Source organism: Mustela putorius, unplaced genomic scaffold (assembly GCF_011764305.1).
Source record: "Mustela putorius furo isolate JIRA1106 unplaced genomic scaffold, ASM1176430v1.1 tig00000596_pilon_pilon_pilon, whole genome shotgun sequence".
NCBI lineage: Eukaryota > Metazoa > Chordata > Mammalia > Carnivora > Mustelidae > Mustela > Mustela putorius.
In genome coordinates, this window is record NW_025421428.1 from 11,309,611 (window position 1) to 11,333,189 (window position 23,579).

A 23,579-nucleotide genomic window follows, 5' to 3' on the forward strand; every position below is an offset into this window, starting at 1 on the left:
CTGGGCAGTCAAGCCTGCCCCTTTCTGCCCCTCAGGTGTGGTCCCTGAAGACCAGGCCCAGTATGTCTGCGAAGCTCAAAATATGTTTGGGAAGGTCCGGGCAGAGGCCCAGCTCGTCGTGACTGGACATGGTTCGCTGGTGGAGCTAGGGGAGGAGGGTTTGGGGGGAGATCGGGGCCCCTGGGGAGGCCCCCCCTATGGCTGTCCACCCCTCTGGAACAGATGTGCCCCTGCCCAGTTCTCCAAGAGGAGCCTCTGGACCCCTCCTTCCTGTGCAGCATGCCCCAGAAAGTGCACCTTGGACTTGAGGATCCCTTATCCTGATGCTCCCACTGGTTCCCTGGGGAGGAGTGGGGGGGCTGTGGGGCCTCTGTCCCCCAGATGACCACCCGTGGGAATCTGGGTGACCCCTACCATCTCCTGTCCCCACAGTCCCCCCGCAGATCGCCAGCAGCGCCTCTACTGTCCGGGTGCTGGAGAGACAGCCGGTGTCCCTGCCCTGTATCATCCTGGCTGGGAGGCCCTTCCCGGAGAGGCGCTGGCTCAGGGCCGGCCTGCCCGTGAGTGCTGGCTCTTTGGGCGCAGTGGCCCTAGTGCCGGGGCACGGAGAGGCTGCTGTGTAACCCTTGACCTCCGCTTCGCTCTTTGCTTGCTTGGGACTGTGCTCTTTCTTCCTCCCTCTTTCCTGCGTTCTTCCAGAAACTCTCTGACAAGTGCGCTGAAAGCCTCTGTCGCCCTCTCAAGTCCTGCTGAGGATCGTGTGGCTGCTGGTCCCCGCCGGAGAGCTACGGAAGGACCTCGGGCTCCATCAGTGCTGAGGCTAGGGAGCAGAAAGTTGGGGGGCACAGAGACAGTGCTTTCACCACCCCCCGATTCTGAGAGCTTTGCAGAGGCCGATCATGCTACTGACTCCCCCTGCAGCCTGCGTGGTTGCCCATGACCCTGAGGAGGCCCCTGCTTGGGGGTGTGGGCTGTGGCGGTGAGGAGCCCTCCCGACGAGGATCGGAGGGGCAGAGCGAAAGGGGTGGCCCTGGGCCTTGTCGAGGCCAGGACGGGGAGTGGCTGGAGATGCGGAGTCTGTTTCAGTAAGGATGCTGGGCAGAAACCCCCTCAGGCTTGCTCAGCCCATAAAGGCCTGGCCCCGAGATGGCTCAGGAGCAGCTTCTAGAACCTGAGGGCAGGGTGTGAGGCTGGACCTCCGGGACAGGGTCAAGAAGGCCGAACCCCCTCCCCAAAGATGGGCTGACCTTACATCTTCTCAGAGGTTACCCCAGGCCCCATTCCGGAACAACACTCCCTGCCCTACCCTAGTCCCCATGGGGACACATCTGGGCAGCCACCAGGAGCTGCTGTCTCTGCTTTTCTCTCTGGGACCACATCTGGTGTGGTGGCAGCTCTGTCCTACTCCATGTGGCTCTGTTCTCACCGGGACTTTGTCCCTCCTCTCTGTAACCTTGGAGTGGAAGGGCCTTGGAGCCCCAGCCCCTGCGCAGGAAAGGCTCTGGCCCCAACCCTGCACTCTTGGGAGAGGCTCCCATTGGCCCACGGGGGTCAGGCAGCTTGTCCTAGTCCAGCTGGCCGTGGGAGACTGGGTTCAAGATGACCCATAGCCCTAAGTCTCTGCAGGGGTAGAGGAGTCTCAGGGAAGGGGTGGGGGTGCTCCAAACCACTAGCCTGTCAGTCCAGCCTGCTCCCCACCGGCCCAGGAGGGGAGGCAGTGTGGCTTCTAGAACACTCTCTCAGCTGGCTCGGTGTTGGGCCGCAGTTCAGACTGGGGCTTCCTCCCCCCTTACCAGCTCCCACCCGGCAGCCGGCATTCCGTCCGAGCAGACGGCAGCCTTCACCTTGACCGGGCGCTGCAGGAGGACGCGGGGAGGTACAGCTGTGTGGTCACCAACACGGCTGGCTCTCAGCACAGGGACGTGGACCTCGTTGTCCAGGGTGAGTCCCCGGGTGGGGGAAGGGTGCGGGGTGTGATGGGATGGGGAAGCGGCATGGGGAGAACTTGATCTTCAATACTTTAAAAAAAAAAAAAGCACAAAGAGTACATTTTCACTGGAGGAAAATCTGAGGTGTGACAAGTAAAAGACAAGACTCCCATAATGCCAGAAGCTAAAGAGAACCAGATAATTTTACATGTTGGTGTGTATCTCTCACACTTTATACCCATGTGAGCTTGCACATGTGCATATACACACACTACATATGTAATGAGTTACGTGTAACTGAAATTGTATATAACTGTGTTTACATTGTATATAAATGATCTTTATATAATATATACATCCTGCCAGGGTCTGTGTATGTTTCACTTAAATATCATAAGGACTCAAGACACGAGGTTCAAAAGACTCCCCGTTCTGAACTGACAGCTCAGACAGGCGTGTCCCTCAGCAGGATCTTGGGACCAGCAGAGGCTACCTCTCGCCCGCGGGGCCGGGGCCCGCGCTGGCTCTTGGCTCGCTTCATTTCCATTCAATGTTAATAATCGACTTTGGCAGGCTTTGGCCCCCTGAGACGATCCAGAAGGGCATTTTCCTCCCTAACGGGTCTCAGCATTACTGGCAGAGCCCTCGGCATCTCCCGACTGGTCCACACCCGGTTTCTCCTCCCCCGCAAATCTGGGTGGTGCCCAGAATGGATTTGGCACTTGTTTTCAAGTTCACTGTGTTCTGTGAACACTCTTTGCTGCCATTTCTCATCTGTCCATCCCTGGAGAGTAGGCAGGGAATTGGGTTTAAGGAGCTTTTTTGCTGATGAAGGAATCCGGGTACCAAAAGATTAAGTGGTTTTATCCGAAGTCCCAGAGCATAGAAATGGCACAGCTGGTTCCCAGGCACGGCTGCCCTCCGTTCGTCTACAAAAGTGTGGCTGTCGGTCGATGAGATCCATGCCACTGTATTCTTTCATTGAAGTAGTTTTTTAAAAATTGTGGCAAATACCATTTTGCCCACTTTAAACCCTCAGTTCAGGGGCATGAAGCACATTCACAGTGCTATACAACCACCCCCGTCCAGCTCCAGAACCTTCTACTCCTCCCAAATTGTAGCTCTGTTCCCATTGAACCGTAGGTCGCCGTTTCTCCTCCCGCAGCCCCTGGCAACTGCCATTCTCCCTTCTGTCTCGGACTTTCCCTGTCCCAGGGACCCCATGTGAGTGGGAGCATACCGTATTTGTGCGGTGTCTGGCTAGGTTCACTTAGCATACTGTGTTCAGGGTGCATTCTTGTTATAGTACGCATCGGGCTTTTATTCCTTTTTTAAAGCTGAATAATATTTGACCTCTGCATGCCCCATTGCGTTTATCCGTCAGCCCATTGATGGATAACTGGGTTGTTTCCACCTTTTGGCTACTGTGGATAATGCTGCTCAGAACCTTGGTTTATAAAATCGGTTTGTTTTTGAAAGTGCCACCTCGGATCCAGCCCACTGCCACCCACCATGTCACCAATGAAGGGGTTCCAGCCTCCCTCCCCTGTGTGGCCTCAGGAGTCCCCACGCCCACCATCACTTGGACCAAGGTAAGAGGAGCCTGTTAGCATGAGGGTAACCAGAGACAGGCCCAGTGCATCATGGGAAGGAGAATGATGCAAATCCCCATGGGGGTGTGGGCTTTGCTGATGTCCCCTGCGACTCTACCATAGGAAACCAATGTGCTGAACTCTGGGGGTCTCCACTACAACGTGAGCAAGGATGGCACCCTGGTCATCGTCCGGCCATCTCCCCAGGATGCCGGGGCCTATGTCTGCACAGCCACCAATGCTGTGGGCTTCTCAAGCCAGGAGATGAGGCTTTCTGTGAACAGTGAGTGATGGCTCCCCATGTCTCGGGAGAAGGGCTTGGCAGTCGTGGAGGCAGGGGCATGGACAATCTGACCTTACCTGTATCTTCCCTGTCCTCTGTCAATCCTGCCTCTAAATTCTGCCTATCTGAAAGGTACACAGACTAAAGATGTCCTCCTCCAGTCCTCAGTAGTGTGGGCATACCCTTAAAGGGGTCCCGACTCTACCCTTTGTAAGCAGATGGCGGGAAACCGTCACTCTAACAAGGCTGGGAAACCCACAGGCCCTCAACCGGAGCCCTTTCACCTTGGTGGTCCCCTTGCCCACCTCTCTCTCCAAGCCTCTGTACCCCAGACCCTTTGCTCCTTTCAGTTTCTTAAATGGTGCCCCCTGCCTCAGGGCCTTGGGACATGCAGGTTCCTCTGTTTGGAATTCCCTACCCCCTCTTGGCCCAGCTGACTTCTTCCATTGGTCAGATGTAGGTAGGCTCTCTGACTCCAAGTCACTTTGCTGTCAATTCTCTAGAATCTCCCTTTCGTGAGACACTTCGCAAGCCTGGTTAAATCATGAATCACGTATTGAGCTGTTTGGTACCCGTGTTCCCTCTGGGCCCTAACACTGGGAGGACAGGGGCAGGATCCGTCTCCTTTGCTGCTTCTGGCCAGCATTCATGCAGAGCCGGGTACTCAGGAACTGGCTGAAATAAATGAGCAAATGCACAGCCCAGTTTTTCTAGATACACTCCTAGAGCCAATATTTTCATATTGTAAAAAAAAATTTTTTTTCTTAGAATGGAGATTTTCTCTCTCTCATGTGCGAGGGATGCGTGAGGGGTACATGGGTCTTGATATCTCCAGCTGGTTAGCTTAATTATCGTTGCTTAGACACCTACCAGTGCCATCCGTGTGCGAGCACCTGGCTAGGAGTGTGGGGGTGGGGCATAAAGACAGAGGGGTGCAGGGAATCTCCATCATCAGGAGCCTCAAGCTTGATAGGAGAAAGACTTGATGGGCATGGGTTGTTACAAACCCCCAGTGAGGGTTTGAGGAGGCCAGGGGACATGTGTGTCTTCTGGTGGTTGATAGCCTGAGAATAATTGGGATGATCCCAGGGGAGAAGGGAGACAGAGAAGATAAGGATAGAACCATCTGGAATGTCTCCAGGGAACATTCCAACCAGCTAGCGGGTAGCAGACGTTGGAGCAGGAGGGACCTGATCAGGGTCACCAAGGCCAGCCGAGCTTCCAGAGGGAGAGTGACCGTGAAGACGTAGAGGCCAGGACTTGGGGGGAGAAACCATTGGGTCTGAGGCCTCCCCCAAACCTGCGCTCTTCCCTGATGGCAGAGCCCACCCAGTCTCTGCACTTCCCAGGGTGGCAGTGTCCTCTCTGCTTCCTGGGGGCAGCTGTCCTGGTCCCCCCTGGGCCCCTGTGCAATGACTTCCTGTCTGGCTCACAGTCCCTGCGTGCTTCTACCAACAGCTGAGCCCAGGATCCGTGTGAACGGCTCACATGATGCCGAAGAGCCCCTGAGAGTCATGGCCAAGGCCGGTGAGGAGGTGACCCTGGACTGTGAGGCCCAGGGTTCCCCACCTCCACTGGTCACCTGGACCAAGGACTTCCTCCCTGTGCCATCCGTCACAGACAGGTAACCTGGACCACGTGCCCCTGGGCCTGGGAAATGGGCGGAGTTTGGGGTCTAAGGAAACTGGCCTCAAGGTGGCCAGTGACCCAGCCAGTTGGTGGGACCCTGTGGACACTCCCAGGGGGATGTGTATTCAATTTCACACATAGCACTTTTTAAAAAGATTTTATTAATTTGAGAGAGAGAGAGTGTAAGTGAGGGGAGGGGCAGAGGGGCAAGCAGACCCCCCCACGGCTGAGCTGGGAACCCAGTGGGGGCTCAATCCCCAAACCCTGGGATCCTGACCTGAGCCAAAGGCAGACGCTTCCCGACTGAGCCCCTCAGGCCTCCCACACATAGTACTTCAGTCCCTGGGCCCCGGAAGCCTGTCAGGGGACCCGAGAGAGCAGAGACCCCTCCAAGAGAAAGACAGAGACCGGTCTGGAGTCACGGATGCCCAGCACTTCGGGCCCTGGCCCCTGGATGCTGCAGGCAGAAACTCCATTAATCTGCATGGCAGCCCTTCTCTCGGGCCCACTGAGGCTCAGCGACGTGCGGTGAGCCACTTGTGGTCGCCGCCGTTGGTACAGGGTCCCGACTGTCACGTTCTGTGTCCTCGCCTGCTCCGCAGGCCAGGTGTCTGGTGGCTGGGCTTTCTGACTCAGCTTCCCGCCTGCCCTCGGAGAGGCCGCGCACTCCACCCCCCAACAGGCAGGGCTGCGGGGGATGGCGGTTCCAGACAAGAAGGCCTCGAAACTCCTGAGGCCCTTGAGTTTTGGGCCCAGGATGGCGGGAGGGGGTGGTGGTGGTGGTGGGGAGCTCTGACCAGTGACATCAGTCCTGGCAAGGACTTTGAGAAGTTCCAGACCCAGGAGTTCTCGCCCCCCCCCCCAACTCCCCCGCGAACGCCCCCACGTGCTTCTATGCATCTCAGAACATCTGTTTGGTGAGCCCTTCCAAACCTCAAAGCCTGCACCCCTGACTGTGGCTGAGGTCCTGTGCCTGGGCTGGGTCTGAGCGCCTCCACCCGTGTGCCCCATCGGTGTCCCCGCAGCGGCACGTCTTGGCCTGGGAGACCGGGGAGCCTCCGTCTCTTCCCAGAGGGCCTGGCGCGAGCTCCTCGGGTGGGTGGCGGCCGGCGGGGCTTGTTATTTATGGCTTGTTACTGAAATGATCCACAGTATACCCATTTGTTCACCCCTCCTGGTTGTGATGTGTTAATAGATCAGCCGGGAGCCATAAATTTGTAGGAGCTGCTTTTGCAATCCTGCATTCTGTTCCTTCTCCCTTGCCCTCTCCACTTCTCGCTGGCTTCCAGCTTTCCCCTGAGACTTACGGGACTCTGGGAGTTTATCTAAGCGAGGAGGAAAGTAGGCCTGGGGGGGGATTGCGGGGCTGGGTGAGGAGCTCAGGCTGTGGAGGTGGTCACACCTGGCTGCGGATCCCGGCTGGTGTTCGGGGGGGTCGTGTGGCCTCGGGTGGCCGATAGTTCCTCCTAGCTTATTTCTCCACCTGTAAAGTGGACGTTGTTTACATAAGGCTCACGGGGGCCCGTGAGGGATGAATGATGCTTCGTACACGGTCAAGTGCAGGAAAATCGCACCGTCTGATACCACTTTTTGGCCATGGCTATTCACAAACTAAGGCATCGTTTCTGGCATTTGAGAGATGATCACATCTCTTACCTCATTTTGTTCTAACCTACTGTTTTAAATACACAAGCTTTAATGAGATACAATCCCCCGTGAGACAGTTCTGGGTTTCGGCATATTCAGAGTCATGTCACCATCACGACAACCGCTTTTAGGACATTTCCAGCAATTTCCAGCCCCCTCCCCCCAGCAAACCCCACACTCAGTGGCAGCCCCTCCTGTGCCTGCCTGTCCCCTACTTCAGCCCCTGGCAACCCCTGATCTGCTTTCTGGTTTCGGACTGATCTCTTCTGGATGTTTCCAGAAGATTCCAGAAATGAAATCATATAATCTATGGCTTTTTGTGTCTGCTTCTTTTCACTCTACGTATGTTTTGGGGATTCAAGCATATCCTAGTGTGGATCAGGACTTCTTTCCATTTTGTGGCTGAATGGTACTCCCTTGTATGGAAAGACCCCCTTTTGTCTATTCAGCCACCTGCTGAGGGGCCTCTGGGGTGTTGTTGCTGCGGCTGGCCGTGGTGAGTAACCTCACCGACTTTGATTGCGTTTGAACTTGGCTCACAGGCTCCGGGTCCCCGTGGTTCTCTGGGCCTCCCTGCGGCGCAGACAGCTTCCCGCACAGAATGGAACTCCGTCTGCTCACAGACACACAGCTGCCCTTAGTCCTACAGCCATTCAGCCAGAAAATGAGGATTTAAAAGCCCTCCAGGAAATACGCACCGAGTGGAGCGTGGCGGTGCGGGCCGGGCGGGAGCTGCTGTCTGCTCCCTCTCCGAGGCTGTCCTTCCTTTCTTCCTTCTCTAGGGGGGTCTCAAGGCTCAGCTTCCATCAAAGCGGCCATTCTGGAAGTTTGTGGATGGAGTCTTCTGAGTCATAAGTGTTCACGGACCTCCAGGACTCAGCCCTTCCCCGCCTTCCTCTTTCCTCAGGGATGAGAGGCCGGCGTCTGTCCCGTGGTTGGCTGGTGCCTGTCTTTCCTGACTGGGTGTCATTGGCGAGGGGCTTTCAGCCTTGGCTACAGTTAGGGTTGCCCGCTTCTTCAGGTTCTCTGGCGACTCTGTGATGCGGTCAGGTTGAGAAGCACGATGTGTTTGAGTCTCGGAGGCCTCCTGCATTTCCACTGGGACGTAGGTGACCCTCTTCTCCTGCCAGCCCTTTTGGAGGCGGCCGGGGTGAGCAGTGCCGTGCCCGGTGCACAGAGGGGGAAACAGAAGCCTAAGGGGTGGGGAAACTGAGATCCTGACCTCACTCCTGGGGCTGGGTCCTAACACGTGCACGCGCGCACGCACGCGCGCACACACACACACACACACACACACACACACACAGACATGGACAGACCTGGACACATACACATGCCCACAGAGACCAGACACACAGACGCACGGACAGACACAGGCATGCGTGCAGACACAAACGCGGACACATGGGGACCTGCTCGCAGACGTGAGAACATGTTGACACATGTTGACACACATACATCAGGCTTCTGGGTTAAGGTTAGGCAGGCCACTGCTCTCTCTGCAGGGTCTAGAGAATTCTCTGGGCTCCTCTCTCCTCTGAGTCAATGAGTTCCAAAGGAAAGACAACTGTAGGTGCTTGAGTATCATTAAACTTGAAACCTTCCACCTGCGTCCACGCCCCCTTCCCCCTGGGGCACGCAGATGCTTGGATAGGATCCGGCTTAGTGTTCCCTGGTATTGTATTCCTCATTTGCCCATTTCCTTGATTCATCCTGGCCCGTGTCACTTGCTGTTCATTGAAAGGGCAAAATAACATTCCAGGGCGCTCGGCTCTCATGGTTGCTAAGCGGCTTCTCTGTTTAGGGCATGTGCTCCACTGCCAGTTCTCCATGGGGATCCATGCGCTGTTGGGACATCTTCCCACAAACGCTTCTCCTTATCTTCTGGGTCATTTCCTTGGGGTATCATCCCAAAAGCAAACAACTGATTCCGGGGGTGGGAATGGTCGTCGGGTGCTTACTACCCCGTGTGTCTGTCGTGATTTGGCCGGACTGTCAGCAGGGCTCCTGAGCAAGCCCGTGTGCCCAGGGGGCCATGGCAGCAGCCACGAGAGACGGCGCTTGGAGAGACACCAGCGTCTGTCTGTGCATGACACTGGGCAGTCCTGTCCCAGCCTGGTCCCCAACTCACTGACTGAACTTGAGCGAGACTCATCCCCTCTTTGGGCCTCAGTCTTCCCATCTGAGAAATGAAAGGGTTGGGCAGAGGATGGTGGCCAGAGAACTCTTCGTGGCTCTTGTCCCACGATTCCGCGCCGGGATGCTGGGGCGAGGTGGGGTTTCCAGGCAACAGTGTTTGTTTGTGGCTCCGAGGTGTGGTTGGGACAGCTGTGAGCGCTCCTGGCTCGGGCTCCAGCTCCCGGGGGCAGTGGGCCAAGGTCCCACTCAGGGCTAATCTGGACGCATCCGGGGGTGGGGGGAAGCTGGTGGGGAGGGGACAGCGAGTGGAGGGGGCATCGCGCGGATAGCCCTGAGTGGAGTGGACTGTCGAGCTGCAGCCAGATTCTGGTGGTCCCAGAGAAGAGTGACTGCCCCCCTGTGGGGTCTTCGCCTTGACAGATGCGCACAGCTCGTGCTGCCTCCTGGCCTAGCAGCTCTGAGCCAGGGTCTCATTAGCCTATAGCCGACAGCTCTCTTTCTGGAGAACAGTCAAGTACAACGAACTTCAGAAGCAAACACTAGGAGTACCTTGATGGTTGGGAGCATGGTTGCAGCATCCAAAGTTCAAGTGCGCGTGCTGCCCTGACCCTCTGGGGTGCCCTCGTCTCTCTGTTTGGACTCAGTTTGTCCTCTGCAGAAGAGGGTGTTCCCGGTAGGCTCTGTCTGCCTGCAGCTCCGGCCGTTGGGAGTTCCAAGCAAGAGTGGGCGTAGTAGGTGCTGAGACGTGCATGGCACACAGGAGGCGCTCAGCCCTCTGTGCTGGCGTTGCTGCGCTGTTCCTCGGACTCACGGGGATGGCGCCTCCTCCCGCTCTCACCTAGGTCATGTTTGGTCCTTTTGTGGGTATCAGGCCCCTCTACCTAAATTCTCTAGACTGGTTTTTCCATCTGGGGCTTCCTTACAAGGTTCTGTGGCGTGACCCCAGCACGGAGATGAGGGTCAGAGTGGTCATCGGTGGGAGACGGTGCGGGCCGACTGGAGCTGTGCCCCCCCAGGCACGTGGCCCGCACACGTGGGTGAGGACTGGCCCTCTGGCGGGTGACCTTGAGGGGTGCTGTTTGTTGGACAGCCACCGATCCTTCTCCTGAGGGATTTGGGCTCATGCAGTGAGCTTGGAAGGGCGGCAGCAGGCCCTTTAGAAATGGGGGCAGCAGGGTGAGCAATAGGGGACGCGGCCAGAGGGTTGGGGCGTAGACAAGCCGCCTGGACTCTGAGCAGCCCGAGGACGGGAGCGTTTCCCCCACCCCTGTAGCGGCCGGCCCACCCGGAACCCCTCGGCTCTCCAGCGAGGGAACAAATGAGCAGGTAGCTGAGCTGAACTCCACGCAACTCAGAGCAGGGCGTGCATCAGGGAGGGCTTGCTGGAGGAGCTGGGGCATGTGTGGCCTCGAAGGGGATCTGGAGGGCCGGAGAGTGTCCTTAAGACCAGTTTGGAGGGGATGGGACACCGTATGAGTGAAGGGGGGAGGGCAGGGTGTGTGCATGGACAGCTGGGATTTGCCATGCATTTATTAAGCACCTGCTGTGGGTCAGGGCCTGCCTTAAGGGCTGGGGACAGGGCAGGACCCTGGCCCCTCCACTTACGGAAGTGTCAGTGTCAACAGGTGATCCCAAGCGAGATGAATGGCGTAATGGCTCCAGAGTCTTTAACCAGATGCAGGGCATTGCCCAAGACAGGGGTGGCTTCTCTTCTGTGAGCCCCAGAGAATGCGAGGGAGCTGGACAGGTGAGCTTGAGTGTGCTGGCATGAGGCTGATGGTGTAGCCCAGCTCCCAGCTCTTGGCTTGATTCCGAGCACTTTCTATCTGGTGCCCTTTGGTCTCCCTGGGTAGGTAGGTCCCCCCCCTTGGAACTCCAAGAACCAGAGGGACTGGGCAGAGTAGGTGGGCCGCTGCCAGATCTGAGCCCCGATCTGTGTGTCGGTGTGAAGCCTGCAGGGGCAGCCCGCAGTGATAACTCGGGCCCAGGACATGTCATAAACAGGAAATTCCCCTGTTCTCATCCGGGTGCTTCGGGGAGCCATCTGGCCGCTCTGCCACGACGGAGGGGCTGCTGCTGATCACGCCGCGTGCGCACGTGCGCACATGCGCACAGCGGCCGTGTTCTCTTCATTTCCTCCCACCTCTCCCTGGCCCCACCCCCAGGCTCCAGCTGCCAGAGCTGCAGAGCCTCTGAGAACGGGGACGGAGAGCTGGGTCACAAGCCCGTGGGGCGGGGGAAGGACAGGCAGCCGTGGGAGTCCATGGGCTGCCCCTACCGGCCTTGAAGCGTCAAGGCAGGAGACCTTCCTGGAGGAGGTGATGTCTGAGTAATTGAAGGCTGAGCTGGTGTAATTTGGGTGCGCAGGAGGTGGAGGGGTGCCCCAGGTAGACAGAATGGTGGTCCAGCAGGGGTGGGGAACTGGTCCACAGAGGCCAGGATACTGTGCTTGGGTTTGGGGAAGCCAGCAGTGGACAGCCGCAGAGGGCTTTGAAACAAGGCGGTGATAGGACCATTTTGTCAGTGGCGGCAGACTCAGGCTGCACGGGGCCGGCACTGGGTCCTTTGGCCTGTTAGGACTCAGCTTGTCCATCTGTAAGATGGATTCTCCCTGTGTTCCATTTTCGTTGGTGATAAAGCAAGCAGCATTCCCTTTCTGGGCACTGACCTGGGGCTGGTCCCAAGAAAGACAAAATGCCTACCTTCACTATGGGGGATTTTCTGCTTTCAGACTTTTCTTTGATTATCTTTTTCCAGAAGCTTCTACTTCCTATCCTTTTAAAAAATGTTTTAAAAGATTTTAATTATTTATTTGACAAAGAGAGAGATCACAAGTAGGCAGAGAAGCAGGCAGAGAGAGAGAGAAGGAAGCAGGCTCCCTGCTGAGCAGAGAGCTGGATGGGGGGCTCCATCCCAGGACCCTGAGATCATGACCTGAGCCGAAGGCAGAGGCTTTAACCCACTGAGCCACCAGGTACCCCCCCCCACTTTTTTTTTTTTTTTTTTTTTTTTTTAAGATTTTACCTACTTCCTATCCTTTTAAGGTCTTGTTGAGGCAGGGAGAGAGAGAGGGAGCGAGCCAGCAAAGAGCTCTGTGGTCTCTAAAGTTCTCAGAACTAGAAGGCAACTTTTAAATAAAGGAATCCAGAGCTGCCTCTTCAGAGATGAAAGAGTCAGGATTCAGAGACATCGTCCGGCTTCCTGAAGTTGCACAGCGTGTCTGTAGCAGGACCAGACCTCAGGTCCTGAACTGCAGTCCCCACCCCAGATCTCTTTCCCCTGAGCTGCGCTGTCCCCATTTTGCCAGTGGAGGTGTGCAGTGAGGCGGGGGAGGGAGGGAACCGTGTCCCTGCCGCCAGTGTGACTGAGACTACACTCCATTCTCAGAATGATCTGGTCCTTGTTTGGTGGATGTCAACATTATTTAATTAAAGAAACCAAACAGACAACAATTGTAAGAAAAACCAAGCCAAGAAAGTGATGCCAGGTGGGGGAAGCATTCCCCCGTTACTGGGATGAAGTGGGACCGAAATGTTTTCCCTCCCTTTTGAAAGATGAAGCAACCAGCTCAGGGCAGCTCAGCTGGTTGTTGACTGAGCCCTGGCTCTGCCCCACATCCATAGGCTTCATGTCATGTCCCGTCCACCAGCTCCTGTAACTCCAGATGAGGACACGGAGTCTTAGGGAGACAGAGACCTTGACCCTAGGTCAGCCTGAAAGAGGCAGATGGTAGTTCATGCGGGGACACCTGTTGTCAAAGCCTTGCTCCAATCTGCTACCCGGGTAGGGGCACTGCCATCAGAGTCTCAGGGTGGGGCCAGGAGAGTCTGATGAGAGTCTGATGAGAAGCTGAGCCCTACGAGCCATCAGGGAGGCGGTCTGTGCCAATGAGAGTGGATGGTATATGAGCTGTGGTCCAGGACTCCTGTGCCCGTGCCTACAGGACACACAGCAGTGTGCACAGAGCTCTGGTGGTGGAAGAGAGAGAGAGAAAGAAGGGAGAGAGGGAGGAAGATAGTAAAGAAAAAAAATCTAAATATTTAATGTCCACCAAAGGAAACCAGTTCATGAATTATGGTAGAATCACATGGAAATACTATACAGCAGTGAAAAATGAGTGACCCCCCCCACATACACATGAAGCCAGTTATGTGAACGTTTTAAACACTGCAGAACTGTATTGTGTATTGTTTGTGCCTGTGCCGTCATCACCATGGTAAACGCTGCCCTCTGCTCAGTAACTTTCTGTTCTGAGCAGTGTACTGCGCGTTAGGCCATTCTGTTCTTCCGATGACCCCAGGAGGGATAAGCGCCACTGCTGTCTCTAGTTTCCAGAATGAGACATTGGGGACACAGGGAGGTTAAATGTCTAGATCAACCTCCCATAGCAAGCGTGTGGCCAAACAAGGTTGGACTGACCCAGTGTTCTGACCCAGTGCCTGGGCTCTGGGCTGAGGCCACCCCCCCACGTGTCACTTACAGCTGTCCTCAGACAACTTGCGCCACGTGCCTGCTGGATGCTCTAGGAGGGGCCGCTGAGCGGAGCGATTATTACCCCATCTCACAGATGGGGAGACAGAGGCCCAGCAGGGCCAAAGTAGATAGCCTGGGGTTGCCTAGAGAGTCTCTTGCCGGTGACACTGACCTATTTGAGAAACACATGCCCAGCACTTGATTCACAGATGCCTGGGACATGGGGACTCTTGTCACCTCCGTGTTGCCGAGGAGGAAACCAAGGCTCAGCAGAAGGGGGAGGGGGCGGCCCAGACCTATGGGGCTTTAGAGCTCAGCTGTATCCTGGGAGCACAGTCTGCAGGGCTGGCCTTTGGGGTCCCCCTCCCCCATGCTGGCCGCTTGCATTTGGGGCCAGCTGGGGCTAGTGGCTGCAGCTGCCCTCTTTGATTTGTGGGGACAGGGGCTTCACAGAGCCAGCACATGTGGGCCGGTGACATCATGTCTGCAGGGGCCCCCTGGGGTCCAGCCCAGCTGCAGGAGTCTGGCTGGGGGCCCCCGATCCCTTTGGGATAGGGGCCAGGTGCCTTGAACAAGGTGGGCCAGATGGGGAGGGCCGTGACGGGCAGCCTCCACAGCTCCCTCCACAGCACCATGCTGGGCCACAGGGCACCAAAGAGCACTGGCTTCCGAGTCTGGCCGGCCCTGGCACTTAGGCACAGGGGGTCTCTGGGCTGGCAGCTTCTCCCTACAAGCCGTGGGAAGGGCGGGCAAAGGGGGCCTCATCCCCTGCCTGAGGGCAGGGCGTGCAGTAGAAGACGGGGAGTTACTGGTGACCCTGTGCCAGGCCCTGGGCTGAACCCACATGGAATCCGCTCACCAGCCCGAGACGCAGGCCTTCCTGGTGTGCCCATTTTGCAGATAAGGAAATGGAGGCCCCAAGAGGGAAAGGGACTTGATTTACTCAGTGAGGAAAGTTCGGACTATGGACCAGGCCCCAAGCTGTGGATTCCTAGTCCAGTACTCATTAGGTCTTAGACCAGTTGGGCTGGGACCTGGCCCTGGCCTGGAAGTAGAGGCAGGTGGAGGATGGGGGGAGACTGAAGCTTGGGGGTAGACACAGCCTCAGTCCTGGCAGGCTTCCAGGGGTAGGTGGCTAGTTCCAAGTTGGGTCTGGAGGTCCTTCCCACGGGGGTGGGGTTGGTTGTGGACTCACCAGTGCCCCTCGCTCCGGCAGGCAGCGCCTCCTCCCATCAGGCTCCCTGCGTCTGGTCCAGGCCCAGGTCAGTGACAGCGGCCTCTACAGATGCACGGCCAGCAACCCTGCCGGGTCTGCCTCTCAGCGCTACGACCTCGAGGTGCAAGGTAGGGCTCTGCTGGTCTCCTGGGTTTCACCCGTGGCCCCACCTTTCCCTCTGTCTTTCTCAGGCCTTCTCCGTGCTCTTCCCTCTCTGCAGGCTGGGCCCTGTCACCTCTTCGTGGGAGCCCTCCGGGGCTTCCTCCCCTCCCCTGCATCCTGCCTTCCTCCAGCCCTGTCTCTTTCCTTCCCTTGCTCCCTACTCCTGTGCTCATGCTCGGGATGCCCTGAGAACAGAGGGCAGGGTCCAGGGCAGGCCTAGGTCGGTGGGGGCTTAGAAGACAGGAGGGGGTTCTGGTTCCTGGCTCGGCTGGGACCCCAGCAGTGGACATGTCCGTGGGTGTCCAGGTCCCATCCACAGAGACTAGCCACGGAGTCGCTCCACCAAAAAGAGCCAGGGAGCTTGTCATCTCCAAAAGCCCCAGGGAATGACTGAAGACGGGGTCAGCCAACTCCGGCCCTTGGGCCCCATCTGCCCCATTTCCTGTTTTCACGTGGCCCACCAGTGAAGAACGCCGTCTGCATTTTTAAGTGATTGGGAAAAAGAAAACCCCAGATAATACTGTGTGACGCGTGAAAATTACACAAGGTTCAGGTTTCAGTGTCCATAAAACCAGCCCTCTTGGGGCACGGCCTGACACACTTGTGGACGTGTGGTCTGGGGGGCTGCTTTGGTGCCACAATGGCTAGTTGAGTAGCTGAGAGACAGACCATCTGGCCCGTGTGAAAGATTTACTCTCTTGCCCTTTCGAGAAAATTTGTCCCCTGATCTAAGCTGGCATCCCATTTCCCAGGTGGAAGCGTCGAGGCTCAGAGAGGGCGAGGGCTCAAAGGTTTGCTGTGGGTTTGCATGAACATCCGAGCGACATGGCAGCGGGGGGGCTGGGTGACATGTAGGGCCTCAGAGCTGGGAGGACTGGATTTGAATCCTGCCTCTACCACCACTGGGCTGTGTGACCTTGGTTGGCCCCTAGGCCTCTCTGAGCCTTGGTTTCCTCCTTTGTGAAGGGGGGCCCACAGTAATGTCCATCCCATGGTTGTCATAAGGGGGCGTGCAGCACAGAGGAAGCTGCTATTGTTTTCGGCAGGCGTGGGGGTGGGCGGGGTGTGTACACCCTCCTGCTCCTGGACATAGAGACCCAGGGGGGCCTGGTCCCCCAGAGCCAGGCAGGCTCCAGCTCCTATCACCTGAAGGGGTGGGCGGCTCTGGTTAATCACACAGCCCTTCTGAGCCTCAGTTTTTTCCATCTGCCAAATGGGCATGGTATCACCTTCCTGTAGGAAAGACCAAATGCGACGGAGGAGGTGTGAATGTGGTAGAAGTGAGCACCTACATCTTCCCCAGCCTGGGGGAGGGAGGGCGTAGGGGGGCGGGGAGAGGTGGGAAGGGCTGGGGGGGGGGGTTGGGAGAGGTGGGGGGGAGCCGCGGAGCACTGAGGAGTGATTTTGTGATGAGAAAACATGTGTTCAGGTGAAATGCCAGACTGTTCACTTTGGGGGGTCCACATGGGGTGTCCTGCTGTCCTTTCCTGACAGAATGAGGAATGGTCAGCCTTAGACCAAGCGCCGGGATGATTTCTGCTGGTTGGTGATACCCAGAAGGGAGGGCAGGCAGACCCTCCTTGGGGGTCTGGGCTCTGTGACCCCCACCTGGGGGCTCCACGACCTGACGCCCCTCCCCGGGGCCGTATCAGTGCCCCCTCAGGTGCAGCTGGGCCCGCGGGTCCTGAAGGTGCTGGCAGGAGAGATTCTGGACCTGAACTGTGTGGCTGAGGGCAGCCCAGAGCCGCGGCTGAACTGGTCCAAGGACGGGGTGACCCTGCAGGGTGGGGGGCCCGCGGGCTCCGTCCACTTCTCCGCCATCCAGACCTCTGACGCCGGGGTGTACCGCTGTGAGGCCTCCAACAGCGCCGGCCTGGATGCCTGGGAGCTGGAGCTCCGGGTGCTGGGTGAGTGTCCCCCGAACCCCAGAACTCACTGCTCCTACCTCCCCCAACAGCAGCCAGGGCTTCTGAGATGCGTGACCCCTGCCTTCCTCCCAGCCTCCAGTGCCCCGAGGCGGCGGCGCTGTCCCTCGTGAGGGAGGCTCGTGGGTACCCTGTCCACTGGTGTGGACAGAAGGTGCCAGGGCCAAGGTTCGGCTTCTTCCACTTTCCAGCTGGAGAACTGTAGGCCGGTTATTTCCACTCTGTGGCCCTGGGTTTTCTCCCTTGGAAAATGGGCCTGATTATATGCGAGGAGTCAGTGAGAGAAAGTGTGGGAGGTGCCTGGAGCCCAAGCGGTCTGGATCAGTGGTTTTATTGATGGGGCGCCTGGGTGGCTCCGTCGGTGGAGCGTCTGCCTTGGGCTCAGGTCTTGATCTCAGGTTCTGGGATCGAATCCTGCATCGGGCTCCCTGCTCCAAGGGGAGTCTGCTTCTCCCTTTCCCTCTGCCCTTTCCTCTGCTTATGTGCACGCGTGCTCTCTCTCTCTCTCTCTCTCAAATAAATAAAATCTTTTAAAAAATAAACAAAGATTCTATTTATTTAAGAGAGGGAGGTGTGAGGAGCAGAGGGGGCGGGAGCAGCAGACTCATGCCGGGTGCACAGCCTGGTGCGGGGCTCGATCCCACGATCCTGAGTTCACAACGTGCGCTGAGTTCAAGAGTCAGACGCTCCAACAACCGAACCACCTAGGAGCCCCTCACTATTTTGAAATTAAACCAGGGAGTGGCAGCTGGAGGGGCACGGAGGGCAGGGCGATGCCAGGTTCCACCTTCCAAGCCCTAGAGTCTTGGGGGATCCTGGTGGCTTCTCCGTGGGCCACCCGTGGGCCACCTGGTGGGAGGCAGGTCTGCACCAGCGGCCAGGAAGCTGAGGGCCTTATGCCAGGCTGGGTTGTGGATGGGACGCCCTCTCCACCGGCCCCGGGGTAAGTAGGGTCATGCCGTCTCTCCGCAGAGCCGCCGCACTGGGAGGCCGATGAGAGCAGCGGCCTGCTGGAGAGAGCGGCCGGAGAGAACGCCAGCCTGCCGTGCCCGGCCCGAGGTGATGCTGGGCCCCGGGGGGTTGGGCTGGGAAGGAGCACCCCTTCCATGTCAGCGCCCTGGGTCACACCTTGGGGGCAGTACCCACGGGTTACGGAGGGTTAGGGAGTCCAAACTTTCAGCTCGGCACTGTGCCAGGACTTTTATCCTATTGACAACTTCGTAGGGTGGGTATTCGCATTGGCTTTTTTTTTTTCTTTTGACTAGGGGCCATCTAGGCCCAGAGGGTGTAAGCAAGTTGTCAGAGGTCACTCAGCCAGGAGGTGACTCACGATATGTGGTTGCAGGTTTGACCTGCCCAAAGGGCCCCTTAAGCCCCAGCTCCTCTAGGGAATGCTACAGCCCAGGCAAAGACGGCCCAAGGGTCTTGGGATTGGGGCTCGGAGGCCGCTGCAGAGGATGGATTCACGTGGCTCGGGGAAGACTAGCCCTTTGGGGGCCCCTTGGGAGCAGCAGCACAGTTGTGGGGCCAAGATAGCCACCTCTGTGGTCAGCCATCCCATGCTGAGCCCTGCTTTGGCCCCTCTAGGCCAGATACCATGAGGCAGTTCGTACCTTTTGACGGAGCCTCTATTTTCTCATCTGTACAGTGGGGCCATTCCAGACCCCCCCACAGGACAGCTGGGAGGGGTCGGGGGAACAGCAGGAGTTTTGGGACCCGGCACTGTGCCTGGCACACTGTAGAGGCTCAGGGGGATGTGTTGGATGGGGATCTGGGTCCGAGGCTGCTTGCAAGAAGTCTAGAAGGAGTCAGGAGATCTGGTTCTAGTCCCTGCGTCACTTCTGGTGCCAGGAGCCCAGGGAAGTCCCTGGAACAGGCCCCAGGGAGGGGCAGGTAGGAGGCAGGGCTGGGTGGGAGTAGCCCGGGAACCTCCTGGACTTCTCTCTGAGACCCGCCCACCTGGAGGCCCGACAGCCCACTCTCAGCCAGGGCGCCACCTTGTGCCTGTCTCTGGGAACAGCAAGCCGCCGATCCGCAGTCCTGGGAGGTGGGGGCATGGGTGGGGGTGGAGGACCCAGCCAGTGGCCCTTCTGCCCCTCGTGCCCCTCATCCTGTCTGGTCAGTCAGCGGCTCGTCCTCTGGGCCCGACATCAGCTGAATCAGCATAACCCAAGCCCCCTCTGATAAACAGCACCTGCCCCCCAGGTGCCCTTGGCCTTCTCCCTTTCAAGCGGGTCGCTGCCTGGTGGGCAGGGTTGGGCGCTGGCACTCACCAGCCGTGCCACCTTGGGCTCAGAGGGCTAAGGAGAAGGTGCCACGCCCAGTGCTCGGAATGCAGAAGCCCTGGTACCCGCGGTGGGTGACAGCACCCGCCTGCTCCTTGGGGGGCGGGACGGGAAGGCCAGGAGCCCGGCCGCTGCCTGGCTGGGGATGTGGGCCACACCACTGCTCCTCTCTAGGCCCCTGTGAAACAGGAGCGGGGAGGTGAGGTGAGTGATTGTCACCGACAGTTCGGAGTCCCCTGGGCAGAGATATGGGGCAGCTCTGTGGTTAGAGCTCATTGACGGGTTAGATGTTTTGCATTTTTAAAAACAAGTTCCAGGGTTCAAAACTCAGTGTCCCTCCAGGAGAGCAGCTCTGAAGTCCTGGGACCTGGCATGGCGGGAGGATGTGGGTGGGGTCGGCCACTCCAGAAGAGCTGAGGAGCTGGGGGGAGCATTGTGTGTTGTGGAGTGTGTGTGTTTGTGCGTGTGATGTGTGGTGTATATGTGTGTGGTGTGTGTGTGGTAGAGTATGTGTGTGTGAGGTGTGGGGTGTGTGTGGTGTGTGAGGTGTATGTGTGTCTGGTGTGTATATATGTGTATGTGTTGGTGGCATGTGGTGTTTATGCGTGTGGTGTGGTGTGCGTTTGTGTGTGTTGCGTGTGTATGTTGCGCATGTGGCGGGTATGTATGCATATGTATATGTTGTGATGTGTGTGGTGTATGTGTGTGAGGGGGGCTTGTGTGTGTCTGGTGTGTACATATGTGTGAGCACATGTTGTGGCACGTGTGGCCTGGGGGCTGCAGCGTGTGTGTGGACTGGTGTTTACGCAGGTGGCGTGGTGTACATGTGCTGTGTGTGTGCTCACCTGTGTGTGCCCGCTGTGGGGAGCAAGGCCCCTGTGGCAGGAGGTTCCAGCAGGCTCACGGGTGGGCACAGAGTGGGTGACAGGCCCCCTCCCCGCCTGGCGGTGGGCAGAGTCCCAGAACGGGAGGCACAGTGGCCAGGGTGGGGGGTGGAGGGCCTGGGGACCCTCCGGAAGGGGGCGACACCTGGGATGCCCGGGGTGTGCCACGTCCTGCTGGCCACCCTAGATCAGAAACTGGCCCAAATGGGGTGGCGCACCCCTTCTTCCCCGTGGCTGAGGTTGGAGGAGCGATTCGGGGGGCTTGTGTCTGGGGTGGGGCGTGGCATTAGCCCACGTGGCTTCGCCCACACTGTGGGTCCCGATGACCAGCGTTGGCCAAGAGGGAGGGGGGTGATGGAGGTGTGAGGGCGCTGTCCCTGGCGTTTGGGGAGTGTCCCCTTCCTATGTGGCTCCAGTGAAGGAAGGAGGGCCGGGGAGGGCCCGGCGCGGGCCAGGCGCTCAGAGCGCTTTGTCCTGACGTCGTCCAGTTGGTCCATAGGGCGGGGGCGTGTGTGGCCCTCAGGAGGCTGAGTCATCTCCCAACACCAATCTGAGGACCCCACTGTGTGCCTGGCCCCAGGGGGGTGGCCGTGTGTTCCCAGTCCTCCGTGTGCCAGGCCATCTCTGCCTGGTGGCAGAGATGGACCTTGGGCAGTGAGTTGTGTCCAAGAAGGGAGTCCAGGGTGGTTGTGGCACTCACAGTGGGGCTGGGGGGTGGCCGGCAGTGCCAAGCCCCATGCCTGTGGGGGGACGAGCAGCCCAGCGGCACCGGAGCCTCCCCTTTCCAGCACAGACTGGACAGATGCTGAGTACGGCGGGCTCGCGCATTCAGCGGGCTCGCGCATTCAGTTCGCGCCTGCTGTGGGCCGGGCCCTGGGCTTGCGGGGTGGGGTCAGGGAATCAGAGGGAAGATCCTGGCCCTTGTTGGGAGACAGGCGGTAGGCAAAAGAAATCTAAGTAAAAGCATCTTGTGCTCAGTAGAAAGTTGGGGCTGACTGGCAGAAAGTAGTGTGGGCCAGCTCACGGGGCCAGGGGTATGATTCCAGATGATGGGCCCTCTTTGAGAAGGGAGCCGGGAAGAGGGCTCTGGCCCCTTGCCTGTGGCCCTCAGAGCCCCGGGAGACCAGTGGACCTGCAGCACGGGGTGGGAGGCAGTGGGCACATGGGTACTCCTGCCAGGCTAGGGGCGAGGAGGCGCTTGGAGTCACCACCGGAGGGTCGGTGACGTTTGCACAAGGGAGGGGGGCGGGAATGTGGGTGCAGAGGGGGGAGCGCTCATGCTGATGACTCCATGTGCCCTGCCAGGGACTCCCAAGCCACACATCACGTGGCGGAAGGGCCCATCCTTGGAGCCCCTGCGTGGCCGGCCGGACCTGGAGGTGCTGGAGGAAGGCTCCCTGTTTCTGTCCTCAGTTTCTCCCGCTGACAGCGGAGAATATGAGTGCCAGGCCACCAACGAGGCAGGTTCCACGTCCAGGAGAGCCAAGCTGGTGGTCTACGGTAAGCCGGGACCCCAGAGCAGGGCATGACTTGTATGTACTTGCCAGGGGTGCCCCAGGATGCCCAGGTAGGGCGGCGCCAGCTCCCCAGGGCTCTGAGCCACCCTGGCTTGCACTGTGATGACTGGCCTGGGAGGTTTGGTACAAAGATAGACCCAGGCCCCACCTTCAGAGATGACGACTCCGGGGTCCCTCCCAGGTGACCCCAGCAACAGGTTAGAAGGAGAACCAGATGGGTCTGGGGGCCCCAGCACCTTGCAGAGCAGAATGTCAGAGAAAGTGGCACAGTGCCTGGGAACAGCTGGGGTGTGCAGGTCCCAGGGTGGGCTCTGCTGCACTCCCAGGTCCACGTCGATCCTGGTGGCCAGATCAGAAACTGGGGTGGGACCCCAGAATCTGGGGAAAGGCAGTCTGCCCGTCCAGGCCAGGGAGAGTGGCCCAGATGGGATCTGGGTAGCCGTGACCCTCCGGGGTGGGGACAGCTTCTCTGCTTCTCTTTGCTCCCAAGTGCCCCCTAGCATCCAGGAGGACGGGCGGAGGGCCAATGTGTCAGGCATGGCCGGGCAGTCCTTGACTTTGGAGTGTGACGCGAATGGCTTTCCAGCCCCTGAGATCACGTGGTTCAAGGATGGGCAGCCGGTGGGTGTCCTTGGGAGGTTGGTGGGGGGAGGCGGGCTGTGGGTGGGATTTGGATAGGGTATGGGCCTTCTGAATGGGTTTTTGCATGTGCCACGTGTGGCAAGGGGATGTGACAGGGGTTTTGGGGAATGCACTGGACAGTGGAGGCCTGCGTTCCTACAAGGAAGCCTGGGGGGCTGCATGGTGGAGGGGGCATGGCACCGTTATCAGAAACCCCAAGTTCCAAGTCACCGACTAGCTCCCTGGGCCTCAGGTTCTCACTGCTGATGTCAGGGAGTGGCCAGACCCTTCTCACCAGCTCCCTCTGGCCTCTCCTGCCCAGATCCCCAAGACAGGCAGTCACCATCTCCTGGACAAGTCCCGGGCCCTCCACTTTCCCAGGATTCAGGAGGGTGATTCCGGCCTCTACTCCTGTCGGGCGGAGAACCAGGCAGGAACCGCCCAGAGGGACTTCGATCTCCTCGTGCTCAGTGAGTGACTGAGCCCCTACCCTTTTATGGAGGCTGGGGAGGAGGGGGGCTTTGCCTGCTGAGTGTCAGGGACACAGAGGGGCCCACGACAGATCCTGTCCCTGTCCTCACAGAGCTCTCAGTATAGACACTAGACAATCACATGTTGAACCCTGTAATTAGTGTTGTGTTACGTGCTACAAAAAAACCATACAGGCTGCTGAGAAAGTACAGAGCAGGGTCCCGATCCAGCCAGGGAGCTTTGAGTGAGGGACGGATGGGGAGGGAAGGGTGCACCGAGCTGGGGATCCACACAGACGAAGGCCTACCACAGGGCCTTTGCCTATGCAGGATTTGAGGAGTTTTCTCCCCTCTACCCCTTGACACCCAGTTCCTCCTTCCGTGCTTGGAGCCGGGGCTGCCCAGGAGGTGCTGGGCCTGGCCGGTGCAGAGGTGGAGCTGGAGTGCCGCACCTCGGGGGTCCCCGCACCCCAGGTGGAATGGACCAAGGACGGGCAGTGAGTGGTCTTCCTGGTGCATGGTATGGGGGTGGTGCCCAGGCCGGGGCTGGGTGGAGGGGGGCCGTGGGGAGGGCAAACTCGAGTGAGGAAGACTGACGGGCATCACACGTGCCACCCAGGACCCAGGCAGCAGAGGGCAGCATGGGACACCTCCCGCCCCCGCCTGCCATTACCCAGGGACTCTCCTCCCCCCCCGCCACCGCAGGATTTTCTCATTACTTAGCCAGTGTTGCTTTTTGTTTTTAACTTTTTTTTTAAGGTAAAATTTGCAAAATATAAAATCAACCATTCTAAAGCGCACACTTCCG

The 23,579-nt window shown here is 58.4% G+C and overlaps 1 protein-coding gene across 3 annotated transcripts in view; it reads left to right on the plus strand.

Annotated features, from left to right (window-relative positions):
- Positions 1-23,579, plus strand: part of HMCN2 (hemicentin 2) — a 146,214-nt gene that overhangs the window by 50,103 nt on the left and 72,532 nt on the right. For all 3 annotated transcript variants that reach the window (XR_006607453.1, XM_045082600.1, XM_045082601.1), the window contains exons 17-29: positions 36-131; positions 433-560; positions 1,797-1,941; positions 3,408-3,520; positions 3,644-3,803; positions 5,262-5,427; positions 14,908-15,035; positions 16,722-16,976; positions 17,967-18,053; positions 21,469-21,663; positions 22,171-22,301; positions 22,624-22,771; positions 23,142-23,268. Coding sequence is in view for 2 of the 3 variants with exons in the window: in XM_045082600.1 (XP_044938535.1) it covers positions 36-131; positions 433-560; positions 1,797-1,941; positions 3,408-3,520; positions 3,644-3,803; positions 5,262-5,427; positions 14,908-15,035; positions 16,722-16,976; positions 17,967-18,053; positions 21,469-21,663; positions 22,171-22,301; positions 22,624-22,771; positions 23,142-23,268 (1,879 nt within the window). In the remaining variant the exon portion in view is untranslated. The remainder of the gene's footprint in view (positions 1-35; positions 132-432; positions 561-1,796; positions 1,942-3,407; positions 3,521-3,643; positions 3,804-5,261; positions 5,428-14,907; positions 15,036-16,721; positions 16,977-17,966; positions 18,054-21,468; positions 21,664-22,170; positions 22,302-22,623; positions 22,772-23,141; positions 23,269-23,579) is intronic.